At 44.0% G+C, this 22,680-nt stretch overlaps 1 protein-coding gene across 6 annotated transcripts in view; it reads right to left on the bottom strand.

Annotated features, from left to right (window-relative positions):
* The window catches only part of GIT2 (GIT ArfGAP 2), a 28,152-nt gene that overhangs the window by 3,484 nt on the left and 1,988 nt on the right, over window positions 1-22,680 (bottom strand). Inside the window, exons 2-20 of one of the 6 annotated variants that reach the window (XM_030501087.1) lie at window positions 20,240-20,373; window positions 19,432-19,544; window positions 18,591-18,696; window positions 18,208-18,294; window positions 17,948-18,078; window positions 17,698-17,792; window positions 16,888-16,933; window positions 16,359-16,364; window positions 15,278-15,326; window positions 14,352-14,424; window positions 13,933-14,030; window positions 13,535-13,646; window positions 12,887-13,029; window positions 11,932-12,081; window positions 8,853-9,101; window positions 7,398-7,487; window positions 4,488-4,570; window positions 4,202-4,384; window positions 475-538 (exon numbers count right to left, since the gene is read on the bottom strand). In XM_030501087.1, the coding sequence (XP_030356947.1) occupies window positions 475-538; window positions 4,202-4,384; window positions 4,488-4,570; window positions 7,398-7,487; window positions 8,853-9,101; window positions 11,932-12,081; window positions 12,887-13,029; window positions 13,535-13,646; window positions 13,933-14,030; window positions 14,352-14,424; window positions 15,278-15,326; window positions 16,359-16,364; window positions 16,888-16,933; window positions 17,698-17,792; window positions 17,948-18,078; window positions 18,208-18,294; window positions 18,591-18,696; window positions 19,432-19,544; window positions 20,240-20,373 (2,012 nt within the window). Of the gene's footprint in view, window positions 1-474; window positions 539-4,201; window positions 4,385-4,487; window positions 4,571-7,397; window positions 7,488-8,852; window positions 9,102-11,931; window positions 12,082-12,886; window positions 13,030-13,534; window positions 13,647-13,932; window positions 14,031-14,351; window positions 14,425-15,277; window positions 15,330-16,358; window positions 16,365-16,887; window positions 16,934-17,697; window positions 17,793-17,947; window positions 18,079-18,207; window positions 18,295-18,590; window positions 18,697-19,431; window positions 19,545-20,239; window positions 20,374-22,680 lie in introns of all 6 variants that reach the window. The other 5 variants (XM_030501090.1, XM_030501088.1, XM_030501089.1 and 2 more) reach the window with 5 other exon arrangements.

The following is a 22,680-nucleotide window of genomic DNA, read 5'->3' as shown; positions in this document are numbered from 1 at the left end:
CTGGGAAAGGAAAGTAGAAGTTGAACTGCACAGAACAACCAAATCCTTTCAGGATCGTTTTAATTAGCTGGTAGTGGCTCATAAATGATCCGTAACGCAGGACGTGCTGCTTTCCACACAGGCTCCACTCCACTGCCGCTGCAGCAGAGATGCGGAATAGGGCTGGATGAAACAAGTTCCTGGAATTTCTCCTCTCTCATCTCAGGGGTATTTCAAACTGCTGCCAGGCAGCACACAGGGAATACTGCTTCATGCTCTCATTTAGGAAGTTACTCACTCCAGTGCCTGTTTACTGCCACCCAGCCCACTTCCTGGCTCACATCGGGGCACAGTGTGTACAGGACACCCAGCTCAGCGGTGTTAGATTTTCCCTGCAGCCTTAGAGGCAGGTAAGGCTTTACAAAACTGAAGTCATGGAGATTTCACTCCCTCAATTTGCTGTGAATCACAGAATTAATGCTGGATGGTACTTACTTTTGGGAACAAGGCTGCCATTTCTGTTACTGCCACATGTATCCTCTCGGAGCACGGTATATAGCTGCAAAAAGATGTGCTGTATTATTCTTTATGTAAAGACTCCCCTTCCTCCTCAATCCCACTGCTCAGTGGCTATTATTCTAAAAACTGAGTAAAAATACATATATATTCTAATATATATTCTACAAGTCTGTCTGTAGGCTGCACTGAGGGCGATGCAAGCAGCTAGTGCAGCACACAGCATGGTGACTCCTGGTGGCTCCTCAGCACTGCCCTGCACGCTGCAGCACGCACTTGTATAGAGCATCACAGCATCAGAGAAAAGCAAGAACTTAACCAGTGCTATGGACTTATTTCTTAAATTTTCATTATTCTTTGATCAAAGTTTCTTTGAAGGAATGACTGTCCCCAGCCATGATACCAAATGTTCTCAGAAAAGGTCTTAATTTGTTTGCAATTATGGAAACGTGCCCAGGAATATTAACAGCACACTAATGAATCAGATGGTTTCCAAACCTCGCCCTGCCCAACCATCCACATCACACAGAAAACTGCTCAGCTCCTTCTGCTCAGCACATGCACAAGGATGTTCTGTTGTGAGGTGTGGGAGAGCACGGCCAAGCAAACCCGTCCATGTCAGCCAGGCACAAAGCAGATTCTGCAGCTTGAAAACACTTACACAAAATCCAGTGACACACAGGTTTGGGGGGAAGAAGCAACTTTCTTCCTCAGTGCAGATGATCAAAAGTGGATAAAAAACCCCAAACCACTCTGTATGTGGAATCTGAGTGAGTTTAACTTGCTGCCACCTCAGGGAAATCCCTGTTGGTTTGTTTTGAAAGAGCTCTTCCTCCATAAGGCAAGAGACTGCAAAACTAAAGAACTAGAAGTTTTTAAAGTGCTCAAGATCCAAGCAGCTGAAAATATCCAGTAATCGTGGAAGTTAAAAAAACCCAAAGGTGTTACAATTTATTTTAGTTTCGGAGTAGAATTTTGGCCAAACTCTGAAACATAATTAGACAGCCAAAGGTTGGTGTGCACAGAACTGTCTTGGCTACACCTCTGATGCAATGGGATTTGCCTGCTCTTCTTTTCCATCCGTAAGTTAAAATAGAAGCCTTAAAAACCCCACTTTGTACTCAAAAACTGTATTCAAAACCCAGCAGTTCTGAGCCCCTCTGAGCCATCTGTGCAACATGGATCTTACATCTTCACCACAAGCTGCTGTGAAGCTGTGTTAGTGTGGCCTGTCAGAAGCCTCATTGCAGAACACTTGTTCTTATGCTTTAAAGACTCAATTTTAGCATTGTTTGTTAACAGGAGTCACCCTCAGGCAAGAGCACCTCAAAAAATCCCAAAGTAACAGCATTCAAGAAAAACATTCAGCGTCTGTAGGTTATGGTAGATTACTGCCCTTTCAAGCAAAGAAACCCCCAAACCAGCACCCCCAGTCATTATTTATGCTCCATATTATTTATTATTTATTAACTCCGAGGATGCCAAAACAGGTCACTTGCAAATGCACTGAGAAAGCAGCAACACACCGGGGTCATTTTGGCAATGCAGGAAATCTGCTTTCAAAAGGAATACTTCCATATGTCCCAAATCAGGAGTTCTTCCAAATAAACTAAAAGCAGAGAGAAGTCTTCCAAGTTCACTAGAATTCCCATTCTGCTCTTGGGTTAACTATCAGTTTGCTCCCTGCAAGCACTGCCCAGCACCGTACCTCATACAAAAGCCACTTCGGTGATTAAACCCTTTGCTAAGGAGGCAGAGAAAGCCCCAGTCACAACACGCATGAAAGAGAGCAAGATTAACAACAGGCATGTCATAGTATGTTCTCCAGGTCAGCTGCAGAGCTGGTGGTATGTCTGAGGAACGGCTTTATATAGTCTGAACACTCCCTGTAAGCTCAGGAAATAAGCTGACATGTTTGTGGAGTTTACACGCATTTGGAGATGTCCTACAGGCCCTTGTCCAAAGCCCCTCTCCAGGTTTCCTGGAGCCCCTTTAGGCACTGGAGCTGCTCTAAGGTCTCCCCTTCAGGAGCCTTCTCTTCTCCAGGCTGCCCCAGCCCAGCTCTCTCAGCCTGGCCCCAGAGCAGAGCTGCTCCAGCCCTCGCAGCAGCTCCGGCGCCTCCTCTTGTGTTGGGGACCCCAGAGCTGGACACTACCACCCGCAGCACTTCATGCATGGCCTTCAATGACCCCTGTGCAGCCAGTGCGTGAGGGAAAGAGGCAGCAGAGAGCAAGAGAAAGGACACTGTGCCTGGGAGGCAGGGGCAGAGGCTGGAGCACCAGGAGGCAGGACGGGGCTGCTGGTCGGCCAGGGGAGCTCTCCCAGCGCAGGAGGGCCGCGTGCTGCTGCAGCCAAGGCCATGTCTGAGCCTGTGCACAGCCCCTGCGTGCTCGAGTGGTCTGCTCGAGCCGGTGCAGGGAATGGAAAAGAGCAAGGAACAAGGAAGAAGGTGTTTTATTAAGAGGTGATAGTCTCGCATCACTTATGACTCTTTGATTATCTATGCACTGTGTGATTTTCATCTACAGCGTTCCCACTCATTGTGGTGCTGACAAACAGCTCCACAGGTGGTACAGGAGACAAAAAGGAGTGGAACAGGTTGTTAAAAGTCTATTCAATTTAACAGTGAAAGTGTCAATGATTTGGGGGGAAAAAATAAATCCAATCCTGTAAACTGTGATATACATAAACCCCAAACGCAATTAAAGCTCCTCTCACTGTTGCTTCTGTGTGAGAAACAAGCAACAAGGGATTGCAGTGGAAAAGGTTACGGCCAAGGGCAGGGAGCTCAGCACAAACACGCCAGGATTCGCCATCCAGCGTGAGGAGAGCATTCCAAAAATAGAAAAGAACAAGAAGGGAAAAACACGGAGCAGAAGCGGCCCCGCTGCACCTCCCAGCCAGGCGTGCACCGCCAGCCACCTCCCATGGGAAAAGATGGGCACAGAACACCAGAGCTGCCTCTGGGCTTGCTGGAGCCCAAAGCTGCTCCAGACCCAGGAAGACCTAAATCCTGTTTACAGCCTTCCAGAAGAGCGGGGCAGGAGCAGCCCCTCACAAGGTCAAGGGCAGCATCACTTTTACTGGCTCCTCATTACCTGGAAAATTAATTGCTCAGTTGGGCCAAAGCTTCCTGTGGGAGCTGGTGCCATGTGCCCCGACACAGTCCTGCTGACTCAGCTCTGAGCCTAAACCCCACAATTCAAACTACCTTCCCCGGTATGTTACCCATACTAATCTTTCTGTAGGAAAGCCAAATTCTCCCTGCCTTGGTGATTTTTGCCTGACACAAGGCTTGGTGCTGCTGTCACACTTCTGTGGGTGTCCTTGCCTAAGGACACGGAGGGCTAAAGCCCCAAGTTCTCTCCAACACGTTTGATTTATATCTAACCCACCATTTTACAGCAGGACCTCACAAGTGCTGTGCTCACCAGCACCCACCAGCTGTGGGCAGGATGGGCAGACAGCACTGCTGGCAGAATCCACTTGCACACAGGAGCACACAATAGGTTTTTGGATGGGATCATGTGTTCCCACTGCCTGTGTTACCCACCCCTGCTCACCCCGTGGCCTTGCACGTGTTGTAGTGGTGAATTTGGCACCTCTGGTGTTAGTGTGGGGTGTGGTGAGCATCCTTCCAAATATGCCCCAAAAACTGTCTTGGTTTTCTCTCAAACCCCAGAGCTTTTCCGCACTCACACTTTACCTGTCGTGCTTGTTCTCCTGCGCCGCCCGCAGCAGCTCCTGGATGTTCTTAGTGATCTGCTCAGTTTTCCGAATCACATCTTCTGTACTGGGCAAACTGGAGCTGGGAGCTGTGTCCGTGTCTTCAGGGATGGATCCCTCCCCCTGCCAGATGATGCTCCTCTGCCGGCCCTTCCTGCCCGACCTGCAAAGGACCACGCAGAGGTCAGCCCTGGTGCCCCAGCAACACGGGGCTGTGCCATCAGCACCACATCACCGCGGCACCAGCTCTGCACTGCGGCACCTACCCCGGCTCCTCCAGCTCCAGGGGGGTGGTGGGGTTGTCGTAGTCGCCCTCGGACACGCTGCTCTGCTTCTCCAGCTTGGAGGCCTGCAGTGAATACAGATATGCTTTGGCATTGGTTAAGAAAGATGAGCCCCACGCTGTGCCAGTGCCACGACTCTGCTATAGCCCCTGGGCCTGGGAATGCCGAGACCCACTGCAAATTGGAGGCTGAAATGGGGGTGCAAGACCAAAACAGGGGGAGTTGAGGCCCGCTGCAGAATGGAGGCAGCCAGGCACACCCCCGTCCCTCAGCCAGGCCCCAGCACCAGCACACATCCACCTACTCTTGTCTTAGAAACTGCAAAGCTCATCAGAAGCACCTACTACAGCTCAGCCATTTCTAATGCGCCACATTGGCCTCACGCCATACACAAGCAGCCTCTGCATCCGCTCCTGCGTTGGTCACACACACTGCTCAGTAACAGGGTCCTCCACAATCCCCACTGAAGAACCAGCCTTGGAGCTTTACAGAAACTCTGACGTCAAGGTGAGGGAATCTCAAGTGTTCGACTAAGAGACACCTTTGATTTGCATCCCCGGTCCAGACACTTAGGAAATAATACTTCTACCTCGAGGACAGACCAAAAATGTGACCAGGAATTGGTTTGCCTTGGCTAAGATCCAGTACTTGTGTTAAGCACTCATGTAATGTTGAAACCAGAAGTTCCTAACTCTGAAGCACCTGCAGTATGAACACTTTCCCACTTCCCATCCACTTTAAAGCTACTCTGCAGAGAAGGAAAGGACAAACACTTTCTGGAACGCTCACCTCTCAGGCTCGTGGAGATCAGCTGTAAAAGTGACACATAGTTTGAAGATACAGAACTATTATATGCTGAATCTGACCCTTCCCTTCTCCCCGACAGAGCAGAACAATACGACCAGTGGCAAAGCTCCACGTAGAAACACAACTGACAGCAATGGATTACAAGAATTATGGAATCAGCGATAGGGTATAGAAGCAGAATACAATACAACCAAACAAAACCTCTGCAGGTTTCTGGTACTACTCAGTACTGGTCCCAGCTGCAGCCAAACCCACATCTGCACCTGACCAAGCAGGATATTCCCTTGGAAGTTTTATCATCCAGCCCTACTTACAACTCTGATGCTTTCTCGACTGACACGTCCAAATGCTGTACAGTCAAAATAAAATGGGGACAGAAGAATTTAACAAGCAGGTTCTGTGTCCTGGCAGGAAGAGGCCAATGTGTGAACATTCAGCATCTAAACACACAGATTTGGTTTTTGAGAAGTTTAGGATGATGTAGGAAGATCTGATGAGAGACTGTAACACTTGCCCAAGAAACAGAAGGAGATGGTGCTGATTTCCTCACAGTAACCACACAGAAAGGGCAGAGCAAAAAGAGAGAACTTTTCTTGAAAGACCTTTTCAAACTCAGGTTAAGTCTCACAAAGAAATGCAAATACCTCTCTCAAGTTTACTCTTGGAAAGTCTTCTTTTAACACAGAAATAAGCAAAGCCTAAGTCTTGAACACGTGATACAACACAACAGGTATAAGCTACTTGTTATTTTCTAAGAAATGAGACAAACATCTAAAACCAGCCCAAAGGACCTTGTATTTATATTTGCTCCAAAGTCAGAGAGGTTTACCAGAGAGAGACCTTGAAACGTGTTCAACTCATCCTGATGGTGAAGGTCATTTGCGCAAGCAGTGCAAGCTCAGGTGCTCAAACAGCAGCACAAGACCATGGGCTGTTCGTCTTCAGTGCTCATGAGCCTGTGACACGTTGAGCTGTACTTGCTCGGGGTCTGGCACTCCAGTCACAGCCCCTTTTCAACCAAAGGTGTCATTCCAGAGCTGCCAATGGAAAGTGCTTTCCCCTTCTCTTGAATATATGACTGGCAATTAGTTCAAGGACCTCAAATAAAACAGCTTGAAAAGAAGCTGTGATGGACAGATTAGTCTATCAAACTGCTGGCCTTGCTAAATGTGTCCTTCTGCAAGGGGGCATTTCTAGCAGACTCATTTGAATAAAAACTAGATTTAAGTGTTCCACTACAAAAAAAGAACAGTTTAAGAAACTGGACGAGGCTTCTTCACATAGCTAATAGCTCACATATGAGGCCTCAGCAAAGGCAGTGTCTTTGGAATAACATAAGCTTACAGGATGCATTTAATGCTTCTTGGTAACACTGCAGTTTTATTCTTAAGCCAGTGCTGTAACTAACAAACACCCTAAGAGCAAAGTTCTGCAGATCCAAAGGAATACCGGTATGAGCTTCCTTTATACAGTCTCAGTGTCTTTAATCCTGCCCCGAAAAGAGTCTTGCTAAAACAATTCCTGTGCCCATTCAGTCTTTCACCTGTGAAGAGCAGCAGAAGGTTCAGTGACCCACAGTGTATTGGTGGGCAACAGGAATGGCTGTTCAGAGGTTTTAAAGAACCCACTTCAAACAAATTAAGGAACATCTGCGAGATCAACAGTCAATCAGGACCAGGCTGGATTGGTGCAAACTGGCAGCCCCCAGAGAAAAGCAAGTTTAAAGGCAGGGCCCAGCGAGCTTTGGAGGCCGCATGCAGTGCGTTTAGTCAGGAGGAAGAGTTACACGTTGGCTTAGGAAACATCAGTGAGCATCTGCCAAATTACTTCCCAAACAGCAACCAAGTTCTCTTCTGGCTGCTTTCAGTGTTATGCAGCTGAAGAAGTGATCTGCAGTGATTGCGCACGGTGTTAAAGCTGCTGAAGTTAGAGAGAGGCAAGTATCCACAGCATGTGGCGGAAGAGAGGGATGCAACACTGCTTCATGCAAGCAGTCAGCCCAAAAGGGGAGAAGACAGAGGCATGATGGCTCCGGGGAGGTGGCCACCTCCTCCAGGAAAAGGACCAATTGGGAAAGTACTTAACCCTTCGTGTGCTTTCATCCCTTGACCAGGAAAGCGTGGAGGGGAAGGAAGGTAGAGATGAAGAGGAGGTCACAAACGCACTCCTCCCGATCTAAAAATGGGAAAGAGAAAAACACTCGGGAAAACCAAACCAAAACACAAATAAATTCTTAACTGAAATCAAGGAACATTCTTAAAACCATGGAGATGACCAAGCAAGAATGATTTGGAGAATTTGGCTAAGCCTGGGTGGATTTAACTCTTTCAAAATACAACTGACTTCATGTTAATTCTAATATTGATATTCCAGAGGTGCTGAATTCCACAGAGAATAATACGCATTCACCACAAACGTGAATTAACTAATTCCACATAACGAATCAATGCTTCAGAACTGCTGTTTCTACCCAGATCTCAAACCAAAGGACCCCTACAAAGTGCTGCCACGTCTTGCATGCATCACCACATACAAAAGAACTGTGACGTTTCTTCTGCCAGAGCTGCCTCTATCTCAACATGCCAATAGAATTTCAAATGATCCAGATTTCATAGCTTAAAGCTCTTATTCATGCATCTGAAGGTGAGGGAAACCCCGCGTACAGATTCCCTGGTGCACTCAACTGTCTTCTTTGGAATGTGCCCAGAATATTTGCCCTCCTTTATGCCAGGCAAAAACCCCATTAACTTCCAAATATGTTTTTAAAGGGCTCAGTTTAACTGGAAGATAGTGCTTCCAACAGGGAAACGTACTGAAACAGATCCGCAAATGGTAAATCTGTGCCTAAAACCTCCTGTCTCACGTTCCCACCCCCAGGGCAATCTCAAAAGATGCAACAAAACTCAACTTTAATAAGCACTAGTGTGTGCTCTGTCACCTATCCAGAGTGTGACCAGCACATCAGTGCAAAGCCCTTGTGGCTAACACAGAACTGTCCCCCTGCTATTAGCACATCGTACAGGAGGGTACTGAACCAGGAGAATTTGTTCAACTAATAGATTTAAACCATCTTCAGCCTCCAGTTCCAAACTCAGAATAAGGAATTGGTGGCTTAGTGACAATTTAGCTTAATTTTATGTTCGGAAGGTAGTTCTGAAGTTCCACAAATGGGCATATGCCTGTATATCTCAAGAAAGGAATCCAGGAACTTTACCTACCTTCCTGGAATGCTATTCCACCCCCTCCCCATTCTGCTTTTCAAACAGCCACACATTGATATTTGGTATACAAATTGTGGTTAAAAGAGCTGAGCAGAAGCCAAAAGCTCCAGTTTACATATTCCAGGATTGTTATAGCTTTTCCTTTTCAAACCCTCAAGCTCCTGCAGACATGTTAATACAGCAAACATTAAATATTTGTTCAAATTCAAACATTAACAACAGTTCAAATTCACTCTGCAGCAGACAGATGAGCATAGCTGGAACAGGCAGAAAGGCTGAACATGAGAAGAAATGCAGAAGCATCAGCAGTTTTACTTACATGTGGAGGGAAAGGCTGCAGCCGTGTTATGCTTTCTTCTGGGTATGGGACCTCTCCCATGGGGAGGTAGGGTTTCTGACCCGATCCAGTCTCATACATGGACATGGGTCTGCTACCGCGTGCAGATGGTCGCCGCTTTAAAGAAGAATTGTTGGTGGGGTCTGTGTACTCAGAACCACTTTGGACCTGATATATATTGGTTGTGGCCTGTCTTCTGAGGTTGGTATTTTCACTCTGTAGCGTTTGAAGCTGAAAGAAATGTTTAGCAGTGGGACTTTGTTTTTCTAACAGCAAGTGTCAAAAGCAAACTGACTCTACAACACGCGATCAGCTTTACTAGTAAATCCAGTCACTAGTAGCTGGGGGTTGGTTTCTTTGTTCAAAATCTACTTGATTTGCTTAGATAAGCACAGAAACACTGATGTTCCAGATCAGGAAATATTAATGTACTGACTCCCAGCACTTTTTGCAGGGAAGAAAACTAAATTAAATGGGAAAATCAGCTGTTGTAGTTAAACCCACACAATTTCTTCCAGCCTGGCTGTACTGGCACATGGATCATGTGCTTGATGAGGCTGTGGGGGGAAGCACTGCCAACACCACAGGTTTTCAAGCAAAGGGCTCCATTTCAGCAGCCGATATCAGAACTTCAAAGACAACTTTAACATAAGGCCCATGAAATCTGAAAACACCAGAACTACAGCACAGACACCAGAGGCAGCGCAAAGGAGACTGGAGCTTGCTCTGCAAAGCAAGAGGAGAGTTTAGCTTATGGAAATCAAGGATCAGCTACTGCTTTCTAAGAAGCCAACAGGGAATAATTTTAAAGCTTTTTATGATTATGCATTTGACGCATAGTGAAAATGCAACAATTCTGATTTTTTTTGGTGGAGTTACTTGAAGTTTGCTATATTAACACATCATGAAGAAGAGATGTAAAAAAGGCAGTGTCAGCAATTCTCTAGCAATAACTGAGTATATTTCCAACAGCTGATGGCCTAAACAGGAAAGTGCATATTTACTACTCGCATTTACTTTGCATCATATGAGCCTCAAGAGCATTACCCCATCAGAAAAATGCTATTGTGCCTACAGCATTTCCCAGAACCCTACATCAAAGGTGCTGACTTCTGTTCAGGGCTTTTCTCCCCACTTTCTGTGGCTCTGTGTAAGATGCATCAAGTCTTAAGATGTAAGGATCAGCCAAGAGCCAAGATGCCCCTTTAAAGTTTGACTTTAGAGACAATTCAATAGGTCAACTTCAGTCTCCTTCTTCCAAACATCTTCCACATATTATGAACATGCTTTTGGTGCAGTTTTAGCCAGTAGCTAATGTAAACTCACACCAAACTCAACCACCTAGAAGCACCTAAAAGAATCTGCAGGCAGGAAAAAAAACCCCTCAGCTTTTTCCAACAGAACGTCCATTAAGGTAATTAAACTATTTTCATCTTCATTTAGGAAGAACCTGCTCTGAAGTGGCATTCACCAAGTGTAGCTTTGCCTCTTCTTTAACATCTTTTGCTTAGTAATTTCCATGCAAAAGATGATCACCTCATTAGCCAAATAAGTGGATAGATTTTTTCATATGACCTAAGCTCTTGGTTAGAAATCAAACCAACCAAACCCAAAGAGACTCTTGAATGACATCTATTGCAATGGAATTGCTGAAGCAGGACACATACACTGTTGTCTCACCACAAGTAAGCCAGCAGAGAATTGCCATGTTGTACCAGAGCTCCCAGGAGCTTTGAGCCAAGCCCTTCCTCACATTCTGCAGTGTCCCACAGCTGCACTGATGCTTCAAGCTGAGCCATTAACCACCGAGTTAAAGCCCCTTAGCCACACACAGCACCAGGACACAGAATGAGCGCAACTCACCTCCAGGGTGAGAGCCCTGCCTACACCATCCTTCAAAACAACTTCAATTGCAGCACAGCCACGATCTCTCCTCTGCTACACCACATAAATACACTAAAGCTTCCTTAATTCATAGGCCCTAATCCTAACTGTTTAAAGAAACTCAATATAAGTGAAAAGTGAATTCAATTGATGCAGAGAAATGCTTAACCAGTACAAGCTGTTAACAGACCAGAGAAACACCCTCAGATCTCCCAGGTTCCTCCCAGTATTCACCATCCCAATAGATCTGAAAGGCTGCACACAACTGTAAGGATGGCACTTAACAGACATGGATATTTGGATCTGCTGAACTAGCTCAACCTCAAATGCCAAGAGCTCCACAGTTCCCACCTCTCTCCAAAGCATCAGCCTCTCTGCCCCAAGACAACAGGCACAGGTTCACCTTGGCAGGAGCACAGCTTGAACAACTCTCTCTAGAGGCAGGGAGCTTTCTGCAGCACATAATGGAGCCTTGCAGTATTGCAATTATTTGGAAATCAGGATGTTTAACCCTAGGTGAAGGGATGGATTTGAGGAAGCAGCCAGCCCTTGCTAGGCTAGCATGACAGACAGGAGAGTGAATGCAAGAGACACAAATTCTCCTTTACCCTACAAAAATCTCTATTGACCAGAACACTGGCAAAGCATTCAACAACTTGCTGATTTGTTTGTGTAAGGATTAGAAGGTCTGGCCTCCAAACTGCCACATTTCAGACTATTTTCTATTGCATTGGGATTCTAATTTCTCTTCATTCCAACTTGGTTTATTAATGGAAAAACGCCAACATATTTACCAGAAAAGTTGGAAGTACGTCATGTATTTAGGTATTTATGCGTGCACACAGGTAAGATGTGTGCTAGCACTGCCTTCCTCAGTGTTGAAAACTGCTTATCTTGAAGCAAGACAGCAAAAATATATACAAGACTTGTAACAACTGTCTTGTCACTTGGAAAACTTGTGTCAAAAAACCAAGCAGATGATCATTATCTCCACAATAAGACATTCAAAGCCTGTACTGCACTTCCACAGTTATAGTCTCATATCTGATTCCAAAGCAGCTCCATTTAAAATGAGTTTTTTCTCTACCCGGATTTTGGGTTACTGCATTTCCAGTTTTATCCTGGTCAACTTAAAATACACTGAGAGATGCAGGGGTTGCACTGTTGGGTCTGTTACCTTTTTCTGCATGATCCTCAGCTCATCACTCAGGTTGATGTTCACTTTCATTAACTGCTGAATCTTCACCTCAGAAGCCACCAATGCATTTTTAACTTGCATGTATTCTTGGGCTGTCACTGGTCCATCCGACAAGTCTGAATCCAGGCTCTGTGAGCAGGAAGAGGAAAATACACCATTGAGGAACAGACAACCCAAAGAAAACAGGACAATGAGGTTTCGACAGCGTTTCATGTACTTGCTTTAAAGGAATCACAGTTCAAATTAAGGTCAAATAAATAAGATCCACTCATTAGAATAATTTTAGTCCAATAATAAATGAAATTTGATGTCAATAAGGTCTTAGCTCAAAAGCACAAATGCACAAAACCTTTTCTCTCAGCAGAACAGTGACACAATCCTGTTTCAGAAGCATTTAAGAATATGCAATAAATAAACTGGACAGTCCTAAGAGACAGATCACTGACTATCCAGTGTGCACATCACCAGGGAATGTTGCACTAGTACTACAAGGTTTACTGCCCCTCTTTTACCATGCTGCCTTATTTTCAGGAATGGTTTAAACCACTCAGTCACTACTGGTCTGCTGCAAATACTTCTGCAGTAGGAAGCAGTAAATCTTTGTGAAACACCAAGGAATCCCTGATGAATAGTGTTTTGGTAGATCCAATTATTTCATCTGTGCAATTAGGTCTGTATCTTACCTCTAGACAGGCACAGAGGCACACAGTGGTACTTTTCTAGAGGAGCATTTTATTCACAGTAAAAACTCCTTAAGTCATAACACTTAATGTTGTTAGAAGCTTCACAGACTGAGGCATGACTCTGAAATTAATTTGAGAACTAAAATACTCATTTTCTGGTCATTTATGCACATTAAATCCCCTCACAAGGGGAAAGTCAGACTGCAGATTATGAGTAAAATCTGGTCTGTGTATAAGTATTTCAAACCTACCTTCTGCCTGTTTGATTTAGCTGCATTTGTTTCCAGATCCGTATCCTCATCGGAAGCAACGCTGTCATAATCAGGCTGGTCATTGTCCTGACTCTCACTACTATGCTGGTTGCTGATGGATTTGAGAATCAGTTCCACATTTTCTGTAGATCAACATACACCATTGAAAAACATACCAGTGAGCTTGGAGAAGAAAAGGAAGTGCAGACTTTAATTCTGATTATTATTTTCCTAATTACTTTGTTTTCATCCAGACACACAATACAAGACATGGCACAAAGTGTCATTTGATGAGCCCAGTTCAAAAAAACTAATTTAGATCCAGCTTATAGGTGTGGATTAGTACTGCCCAAAACCTGCAAGTTTTATGGTTTTGCCTTTTCACTTCTTGTAAGAGTTTATACAAGTTAAAATAAGGTGAGAATCATGCTTTAACAGCTTAATAAAATTCACATAAGGGGGAGAAAAAAACCCCCACAAATAGCACCCTTTACACACAAATCTTCTGTATTTGGGCATTCCTTTGCTGGCCTAACACATGTTGTCAATAGCCTGCTGGCCACATGGTTTAGTTATCATTTACAAAACCAGTCCCTATCTCTTTCTTCATTGATATACAGATGAGCTGACAACCAAAAGTGTTCTCACCTTTTGAACCAGAGAGAGGATTCCCCTGTTGCCTCCGTTTGGCATCACTTAAAATATCTATAACTAACGTAGCAAATTCATGGGCATTAAATCGAGCCAGTTTCTGCCTTCCCTAAATCACAGAATAATGGAGAAAAAGCAGCACACAGTGTGTTAGATGAGGAGCAGAGTTCCAGGTAAAACACACCAGCACTTACAGAGAGCTGATTGTTCATTACATTTATTGCAAAGAGTGTGATTTAAAGTATCCAGCTGCACACTCCAGGGCAGAAGTGTAAAACTACTGTAACCTCTTTACTAGATGCAACTCTTCTACAGTAATGAAGTGCAGTAAAGCAATATTACATCAAATACGTGGCCTATTAAATATAGTTTACAGTATTAAGAAGATTGCTTACCTGATTCCTGGTTGAGGAATATTCAGGATTTACAGGAAGAAAAGGGACCACTGTGGTCTCTGTCACAAGCGTACTGTGGTTCTGAGTAGCAAGCCACACTGCTCAAGGAAGAGAAAAGAGGGAATAACCTTCCTGTACTATTTGACAGTGTTTCTTGTCAAAGAATAAAAGGCCACAGTCTCGAACCCCAACACCATCAATTCAGAGGGAGGCTTTTTCCCCCAGAGGGTTCCCTACTTGGTAAAGAACATAAGATTTCTTCAACTAATGTCACATTCAGACAATGCAAGACAAAGAAACCACCATTATGGTTAATTAATGAATACAGCAGTGCTTTAAACAGAACACATGCTTGCCCTAGGATCTTCTGTGCAAGAATTCACATTTATTTTATACACATTTCAGAAAGCCTCATTCACCTGCGTCTGTCTCCCTCCTGTCAACTTCATCGTAGACATCCATGGCAAGTTCTTCAAATAAGTGGTTGCTTAGCTAAGGGTAGAGGAGAATAGTTACAGCTTGAACATAAATGAAATCTTTAAACAGAAAATATAAAGGCAGAACCCTGCTCTTGCTTTTCAGCCTGTGTCACTGCTTGTTTCTTAGCTTGCGTAGCAAAGTAATCCATGACACAGACATACACAACCACACAATCGCTAGATACAGACAACAGCACTGTTCACACTTTTCCTGTACTGGTGAAAGGATTTTTTTCTCTCCTATCTGATCCCCAAAAGACCTCGTGTATTCGGGGTGACGCAGACCTACTGTGGGAACCAGGTATCCAAACGCCACTGCCGATGTGGCTTTAACTGACCAGTGAGGACTCACAACATGCCTGTGTGTTTCAAACTCTGCTCCTACAGTGGATGGGTCAAGAGAGCTACTTGTGTGACAGCAAAAACCTTTAAGTAGAGGGAAAACATATCCTCAGTCTAACGTGTACAAGGATGTGGTCACCCACACTTCAGTCAAAATAGTGAGCTGGCATTGCTAGCAACTAATTAGCAGAGACTAATGCACTAGTCTGGCTTTCCAGAAAGCTAAAGGCAAACAGTAACATTTAACATAGAGATTGATATAAAACACATGACAGCAAGACAAATAACAAAGTTCAAGGTTCTGAACCGGGGAGACAGACCTTGAGATACTGCCTCACACAAGACTATCTCTGTCATGGATTTGTCATCCTCTCTGCTCCTCCATCTCTGCCTATTTTCATGGTCTTCTCCAGACTTTTAACTTGCTGGAGTTGACATTTATTGATGCAGGAATTAACAGAAGCTGAAACTAGCCTGAAAGATGAAGAGCAGAGTTTGCTACATTTAGACAAAGTTTTACTTACAGACTGAAGCTTCTTCTTGGCTGCTTTTGCGAGTTCTGATAAATCTAGACTGCTATGAAAACAAGAAGTGATCATTACATCTACAGCATCTACTAGCTTGCTTAAACAGATTCTACATTTTGGTAATTCAATGATTAAATGTCACTTTTACTTGAAACTCCTTAAATCTTTTAGTATTTTAATAAAGTTTTTAACACATTGATCTCACTAATATTGCTAACATCATAATTAGCATGTTCTTAAGCTTTTTCTAAACAACTTAAAAGAATCCCAAAGACCCTTTGGCATGCAAATATCCCCATCTGTGTAGCTCAAGCCACAGTCAAGCTGTGCTGCAACAAAATGCTTTCTGTGAGGCATCTGAACAATATGATCATTCTGACCACAACTCCAGCCCACACAAAACACATGGGACTTGTTCCACTGGGCTGTGCGGGAGGTGGGGGAGCATCAGGCTGGCAAATGGCCACAGCCATAGGGCTACACTCAAAATTATTCTGTACTCTTCAGGAAATAATCTCTTCTACTGGTTTCCAGCCTTAAAAATGAGGCACAAGATGAAAATTGTGCAGTTCAAGAGAATTTATCATCAGAGCCACAGATCAGGAAGCTGATACATTGTGAGTCTACATTTATACCACCCAGGGGAAGACTCCCCTGACCTACAAGGCTGGAAAGGCTCAAATAAAACCTCTGTATAATTAACTGGTATCACAGAGAGTTTGTGTAGGCAGTCACCTAGACAAGGGGATGGAAAAGAGAGAGACCAGAGCAGAGGACACGATGCAGAGGTAAGGCAGGTTGTACTGCAGGCTCTGCGCTCTCAGCAGCATCTCTGAACAAGCCCTCTTCTCTGCACGTCAACTTCCTCTCTGTGCTACAAGGCAAATGATACTTACTCTGCTCTGCAAAACACTGCGCTGAAAATACACAGTAATTCATCCAACAGCTAAACACAGCTTATCTAAAAGAACTACAGATGTTAACACTAAGTATTTACCAACCATTACACAGTTTCCATCATTTTATTAGTTTTTCATGGCAATTTTGCAAGCAATAAATGGAACAGTAGTTTACTCACAGCCGCCTTATTCCCAATTGCACAGCAATGAAAGAGAAACAGGGACTTAGGATTAATACTTGATATGTTTTGTACAAACATGATTTCATTGATTGTAACCAAAAGTTAAAAGCACTCAGATGACCTAAATTACAAATACTTTCAAAGAAAAATGCAGCTTTCTTGCAAGTATTAGTTTCAAAATGCTATCAGGAAACTATAAGTATCAGGAAACTAACTCAATTGGTCCTTGAATTATCTACAAATCTGTTTCCCAGGAATCCCCATGTGTGTTTCCTTAACATAATTGTCCCACCTTCCCCTGCATTTTAACAAATACACTCAACTTCTTCAGTTTTCTGATTTTTTTTAAATGACAATATTCTTTGTAGGGGAAAAAAAGCTTCCAAGAGTGATAGTGGCACAAAAGACACACTATAGAGGGAGAATAACAAGAAGCCTGAAAGTTGCTTCAGAAAGGAAAGGAAGCTTAATTATTAGGGGGTTTTATTTTGCTGGTTTCAGCCATGCCATGGAATCAAGGACTTACCTGTCTGCCATCTGAGGTATCACAAAGTGCTGTCCGTTTTTATGCTCTAGAGGGTAAAACAAATTGCATTTTAACAGGTTGTTACTGGATTATAGTTTTAATGTTGTGTGGACATACAGCCGGTACTCAGCGTTACTAAAAGACACAGCAAGGAGAAACCCAAGAATACATGCAACAGGCAAACAGAGCAATTTATCTTGCATGTAATGACTCATCAATTTCCAATTACAGGAAGCTAGCAAGTCTTAAAAGAAAGCTTCTATCACAATTTCCTGGTGTTATCAAAGCTTCCAATTAAGGCTTATCAACTATATTAAAATTCCATTAAAAAGTTCTATCACATGAGTCTTTATGGCACCTAATGGCTAAAAATCAGTTAGTGTGCTTGTGTTCAATAGGCACCCACTTAACTGAATTTCAGTGAGAAGAAACGACTTGAAAGAGTTCCTGTATCATCTCTTGCAGACTATTCACCATGCACAAAACCTGTCATTTCCCTGCAATTCACTCCTTGAAGTTCAACAGCACTCAGCTGACCTCACACGTAGGTTCCTCCACATTTCCAGGGGTATTCCATTTACAGAACACATAGTTGTGAAAAATGTGTTACGTAAATGAATTTTAAACGTGTTATTGCTAATTTTACATCTTGTACTTTCTTGAGTTCTTCCAGTACAGCTTATACAAACTTAGAATATTTGAAATGTCTATAAAACGTGTAGTGACACTGACCCAAGGACTGCACACCATACTTTGAACCATCCTATAATTAACACTGAAAGCTCTGAGAGCGCAGTTTTTAACTCTCACCTGGTTTCCTGCCACAGAGGTAGAAAGCCAACCTGTCTGTGAGCTCATACTGGATCTCCACCAGGCGCTCTGCCAGCTCGTGATGCCCCCCTTGCCTGGTTCACACACATACAAACACAAGTTACATCAGTTACTCATTTTGAGACATACAAAACATCAAAAAATGATCAGAGATATAGATTTTTTTTATCATGTGATTTACAGACATCAGTGAATATATGAGAGCATCGTGTATTTCCGAGCCTTCTACCTTGCATAGTCAACCGGAGTTTTCCCATTGGAATCTTGCGTGCCAGGATCAGCGCCATAAACCGCTAATAACTCTGCCTGTAGAGTCTGCCCTGCCTTGGCAGCCACGTGGAGCGGGGTGTTGCCTTTCTCCTACAAGTTAGTAAGGAAAATACTCACTTAACAGGTCTGAATTACAATGTGCATCAGCTGAAATCAATGTAACTATCACAAACTGCAGGAACTGACTGTATATCAAAATAACAAAGAAAGTGTTCATACAGGGTGAAAGAAGTTGGCTTGAGCTCCCAAGGAGAGCAGTCGCAGACACGTCTCCAGGTTCCCTGTCCTCACACTGGAATGGAGTTGCTGAAAGAGAAGCAGAATTGTACTTAATTCAGCAGCAATTACTGTAATTCAGCATTTGCTTTTTCAGCCATGCTTACAGAAACGGGTATGCAAGAATTCTTGCTATAGCTCCTTCGTGTAAGTGTTTTTCTCCAGGTTAATCTAAACTGGTGCCTCTCAACCACCAACATCTCCAGTATAGTGCTGGAGAACAGCAACAGTTAAGTCAAAAGAAACTGCTTGAATTCAGTCAGATTTCACTGCTCTGTTACACCCAAGTTGTAGCCCCTGCAGCGTGCCAGAACACCCGCACTGACCTTACTGAGGTCTTTGGCAGTGACGCTGTCATCCTCACGGCACGGCAAGCGATGAACGAACGCCAACATTTGATACTTAGCTCTAATGAATTCTGCTTTATTGGGACTGTAAAGAGAAACCCAAGCAACAGAAGGGAGAGAAAATATATATTAATGCTTTCCCATTGATACAGATGGTCTAGGAAAAGGAAGATTCACAAGTGAAGACTATTAAATCTTTGCTTGCTATTGTAGGAACGTTAGAGCCACGAAAAGCACAATCAGTGCAGTTTGGTTAACTATACAGAACACATTTCTGTTACAAACATCAAAACATCTGCAGAGTCTAGGACGCAGAGCGTATTTCTTACAAGTAAACACTGAACTTAACATCATGCCAACTTAAGATATATAATTACTACATGCAGCCATTACATTTTCAAATGGAGCAGCATATTCAGTGACAGAAACCTTAACTTCTGTGTAATTCATCAACTAATCTCAATCCCATCAGCAGAGCTCACTTAACTGAAGCACATGGTGTGAGAATTAAAACATCTTTTGATTCAAGTACAAGTACAGGTGCTCGCTATCCAAAGCCAGAGGTCAGGAGTCAATAGCTCAGAGAATTCAAGCAATTTAGTTCCATTTTTGCAATAAATTTTTAAAAATTAATCATTGTAAATTAAAAAAAAAAAGGTAGAAAATAAGTCAATAGGTGAACAAATGACTGGTTTACTCCTGTTCTCTTCCTGCAATACAACTATCACCAGGTCCCCATGGATAACTTGCTGCCTCTGTCACTGCTGAATAAAATAATCCCACTTCTACAAGGATACAACCTTTGTCATTTTGCACTTACTGCACTTTATCCTGTGGGCTTGCTTTGCGCCTCCCGCTCATAACAGAGGCAGGGTCCAGCAAGGAATGTTCCCATATGGAGTTTGCACCGTTATTATACAGCGTTTCCACCATCTGAAATCCAAAGGGAACACAAACAGGCAGGAAAGGCATTTTGCTGCTAACTGCACAGACTGACTGCTCAACTGCCTGTAATTACTTTCACACAGACAGCAAGCCAAGAGATGCACACGCCATGTGCCAGCATCCATATCTGACTGGGGTATCAGAACCAGGCACAGGCTTAGGAGCTTGTTACATGGAACGTAAAAAGAACCCCCTTAAAACTCTCTCCTCTTCCCAACAGCAGCTCTACTGAAGAGAGGCTTGCTATATATTCAAAATTTAGGTTGAAGCAGATGCATTGCAAAAGTCTGGAAGAAAAGTCGAAGGTGACCTTCCATGTAAATTCACAGCATCCCAGACTGGTTTGGGTTGAAGGGACCTTAAAGCGCCTCCAGCTCCAACCCTCTGCCCCGGGCAGGGACACCTTCCACTAGAGCAGGTTGCTCCAAGCCCCTGTGTCCAACCTGGCCTTGAACACTGCCAGGGATGGGGCAGCCACAGCTTCTCTGGGCACCCTGTGCCAGCGCCTCAGCACCCTCACAGGGAAGAGCTTCTGCCTCAGAGCTCATCTCAATCTCCCCTCTGGCAGGTTAAAGCCATTCCCCTTGTCCTGTCGCCACAGGCCCTTGTCCAAAGTCCCATGAATTCCACAAAACATTCATATATGTAGTTTTACTGAAGGAAGACACAGTTTTACTCTTTACCTGCAGCAGTGTTGGAGGCCATGGGGTGTGCTTGAGATGCCTCACTTGAGAGATGTGACGCCCCAGACTTCGATGAACACTGCAGCACTCGTCACAGATCAGAATCCCCCTGTTTATCGATGCCCAGCAGGGATCTGAAAAAGAACACACAAATTACAACACAGAAGGCAACACGCATGTCAAACCCAGAGTCTAAAACCAGGAGCCCTGCCTTCTAACCTCAGCTTTACTCCTTAGCCAGGCTATGAGCATTGTACATGGGCTGTGAGTGCTGGGGAAATACCAGTTCTTGTGCTTAGTGGGGATGTGGGACTCTGAGAACAGCCTGAGTAGTTCTTCCTGTGACAATACTTTGTGAGAGTAACAGGATGCTCAACTTACTACCTCCTTCAAGTGCTTACTTGTAATTTTGTGCAGTCCTGCAGAAGTACAGTCTAACAAAGCACCTACCTACTGAGTTTGGAAAAACTCCGAAGACCGTAAGTAAAAAGAGGTAAAGTAGTCATGCTTTTTCCCATACTACTCAGTCTTCAGTTCTGTATTATTCAATGATTTTTAATTTCCACATTAAATAATAAAAACACCCAAGAGTATCACAGTATAAAAAAAAAAAAAAAAAAAAGAGAAAGATGCATGTGCCAAGTAAAGGGTCAGTAAAATCAAAACTTGTCAAGCTAATTCACTTCAACTCTGGATAGATCCAAACTGGAGCCATCTCATAAGCAAACCAGAAAGACAACTGAGGGAGATGAAGTAGTAAATAATAATATTAGCTGTTATGTAGCTTCAAACATCAGAAAGCGTAAAACTGAGTAGGAATGTTACATCAGATTGACACTGAGGACACTGCAGTGATGTCCCTCCAGTGCTCTCAGCTCCATCTCCAGAAGAAACTCCAGTTTTCTGTCAGTGACTCATGAAACTGGACGTGCCAAGAACCCTGCAGGAACAGGCAGTGGAGTAGTGAGACAGAGCTTCAGATCCGGCCCATCGCAGGAAAAAAGCCAAGGGAATCCAATATCTTTTCTATTTTGGAAAATTCTTCTTGATTTCAAATGCAGAGATGAGTTTGAGGCTAAAAAGTGAGTACAACCCAAGCCTGGTATGTGATGAGAGAACTCCTGCATCCTGTCAGAATATATCTGAGCAAGTGTGCATCACAAGAGTCTTCTCTGACCCATGCAATGAACGTACTGACTCCCTGAACAGGAGATCCGATCACTGCTGGGGGTTTTAAGCAGAGTTGATGTTGTGTGTGTGCTGAAGGCAATGTGGGCAAACCTATTCAAACCATGAGGGATGGGAGCATCCACTCAGAGCTGATAACCATCACAGCCCAGAGCCAAACTAAAGCACAGGTTTGAGGGGGAAAAAATAACCTCATTTAAAAACCAAATTAATAACAACCAGAAACCTCCTTCTAAATCACCGCATTACTTTAACTTTCCCTTCTAAGAAGGTAAAAAATAGCACTGAAATGAGATGCATTGGTGCTAACCTAACCCACGGAGGCTGGAGGCAGCCTTCCACACTAATGAGCCTCGTCCCTTTTCATTACATGCAACCTTATCACACGCTCATTCATAAACTAATGGGACTCTTCTGGAAGCCAGTACTCACTCTGCCTTAACTAACAGTCACCGTCAGGTTTGTTTCTTTACATCCACCTCGATACCTCACTGCTTGTCATTTCGGCTTGTGCATTCTGCCTTAAAGAAATCACATCGATGACAGTCCACGTTTATGTGGAATCTGGCCAGTCTGTGACAAAACCTCGTACCATTAGAACAGGGGATGGTGTGATGCAAAATAAAGATGACAAAAAAAGAAAAACAAAAGGAAGACAATAGAAGGAGCTCACAAGAAACCTGGAGAGGGACTTTGGACAAGGGCCTGTAGGGACAGGCCAAGGGGAATGGCTTTAACCTGCCAGAGGGGAGATTGAGATGAGCTCTGAGGCAGAAGCTCTTCTGTGTGAGGGTGCTGAGGTGCTGGCACAGGGTGCCCAGAGAAGCTGTGGCTGCCCCATCCCTGGCAGTGTTCAAGGCCAGATTGGACACAGGGGCTTGGAGCAACCTGCTCTAGTGGAAGGTGTCCCTGCCCGTGGCAGGGGTTGGAACTGGATGAGCTTTAAGGTCCCTTCAACACAAACCAGGCTGGAATTTGACAAGGGAACTGAGAACTTCACCACAGTGAGCCGAGAGAACGCTCTTTGCTCCTACTAAACACTGGGGAAGCTGAAGAAAGGACCAAGAGCAGCTCAGGGCCCAGTTTAGGTGCCTAAACGATACACAGCAGAGCAGACCTGACAGCAGGCACGATGGAACTGGCAAGTTCAGCACTGCAACCTGTTTTGAGTCACACTGGTTTAACTGAAAGAGGGTTTTGTTAGTGAAACTGCAAAATGATTTGTAGCTCCTTACTTCAATCCATACCTGGCT

Source organism: Strigops habroptila, chromosome 11, assembly GCF_004027225.2.
Source record: "Strigops habroptila isolate Jane chromosome 11, bStrHab1.2.pri, whole genome shotgun sequence".
In the NCBI taxonomy this organism is placed as follows: Eukaryota; Metazoa; Chordata; class Aves; order Psittaciformes; family Psittacidae; genus Strigops; species Strigops habroptila.
Note: the sequence above shows the minus strand (reverse complement) of the source record. Positions and strands in the feature narration are given on the sequence as shown.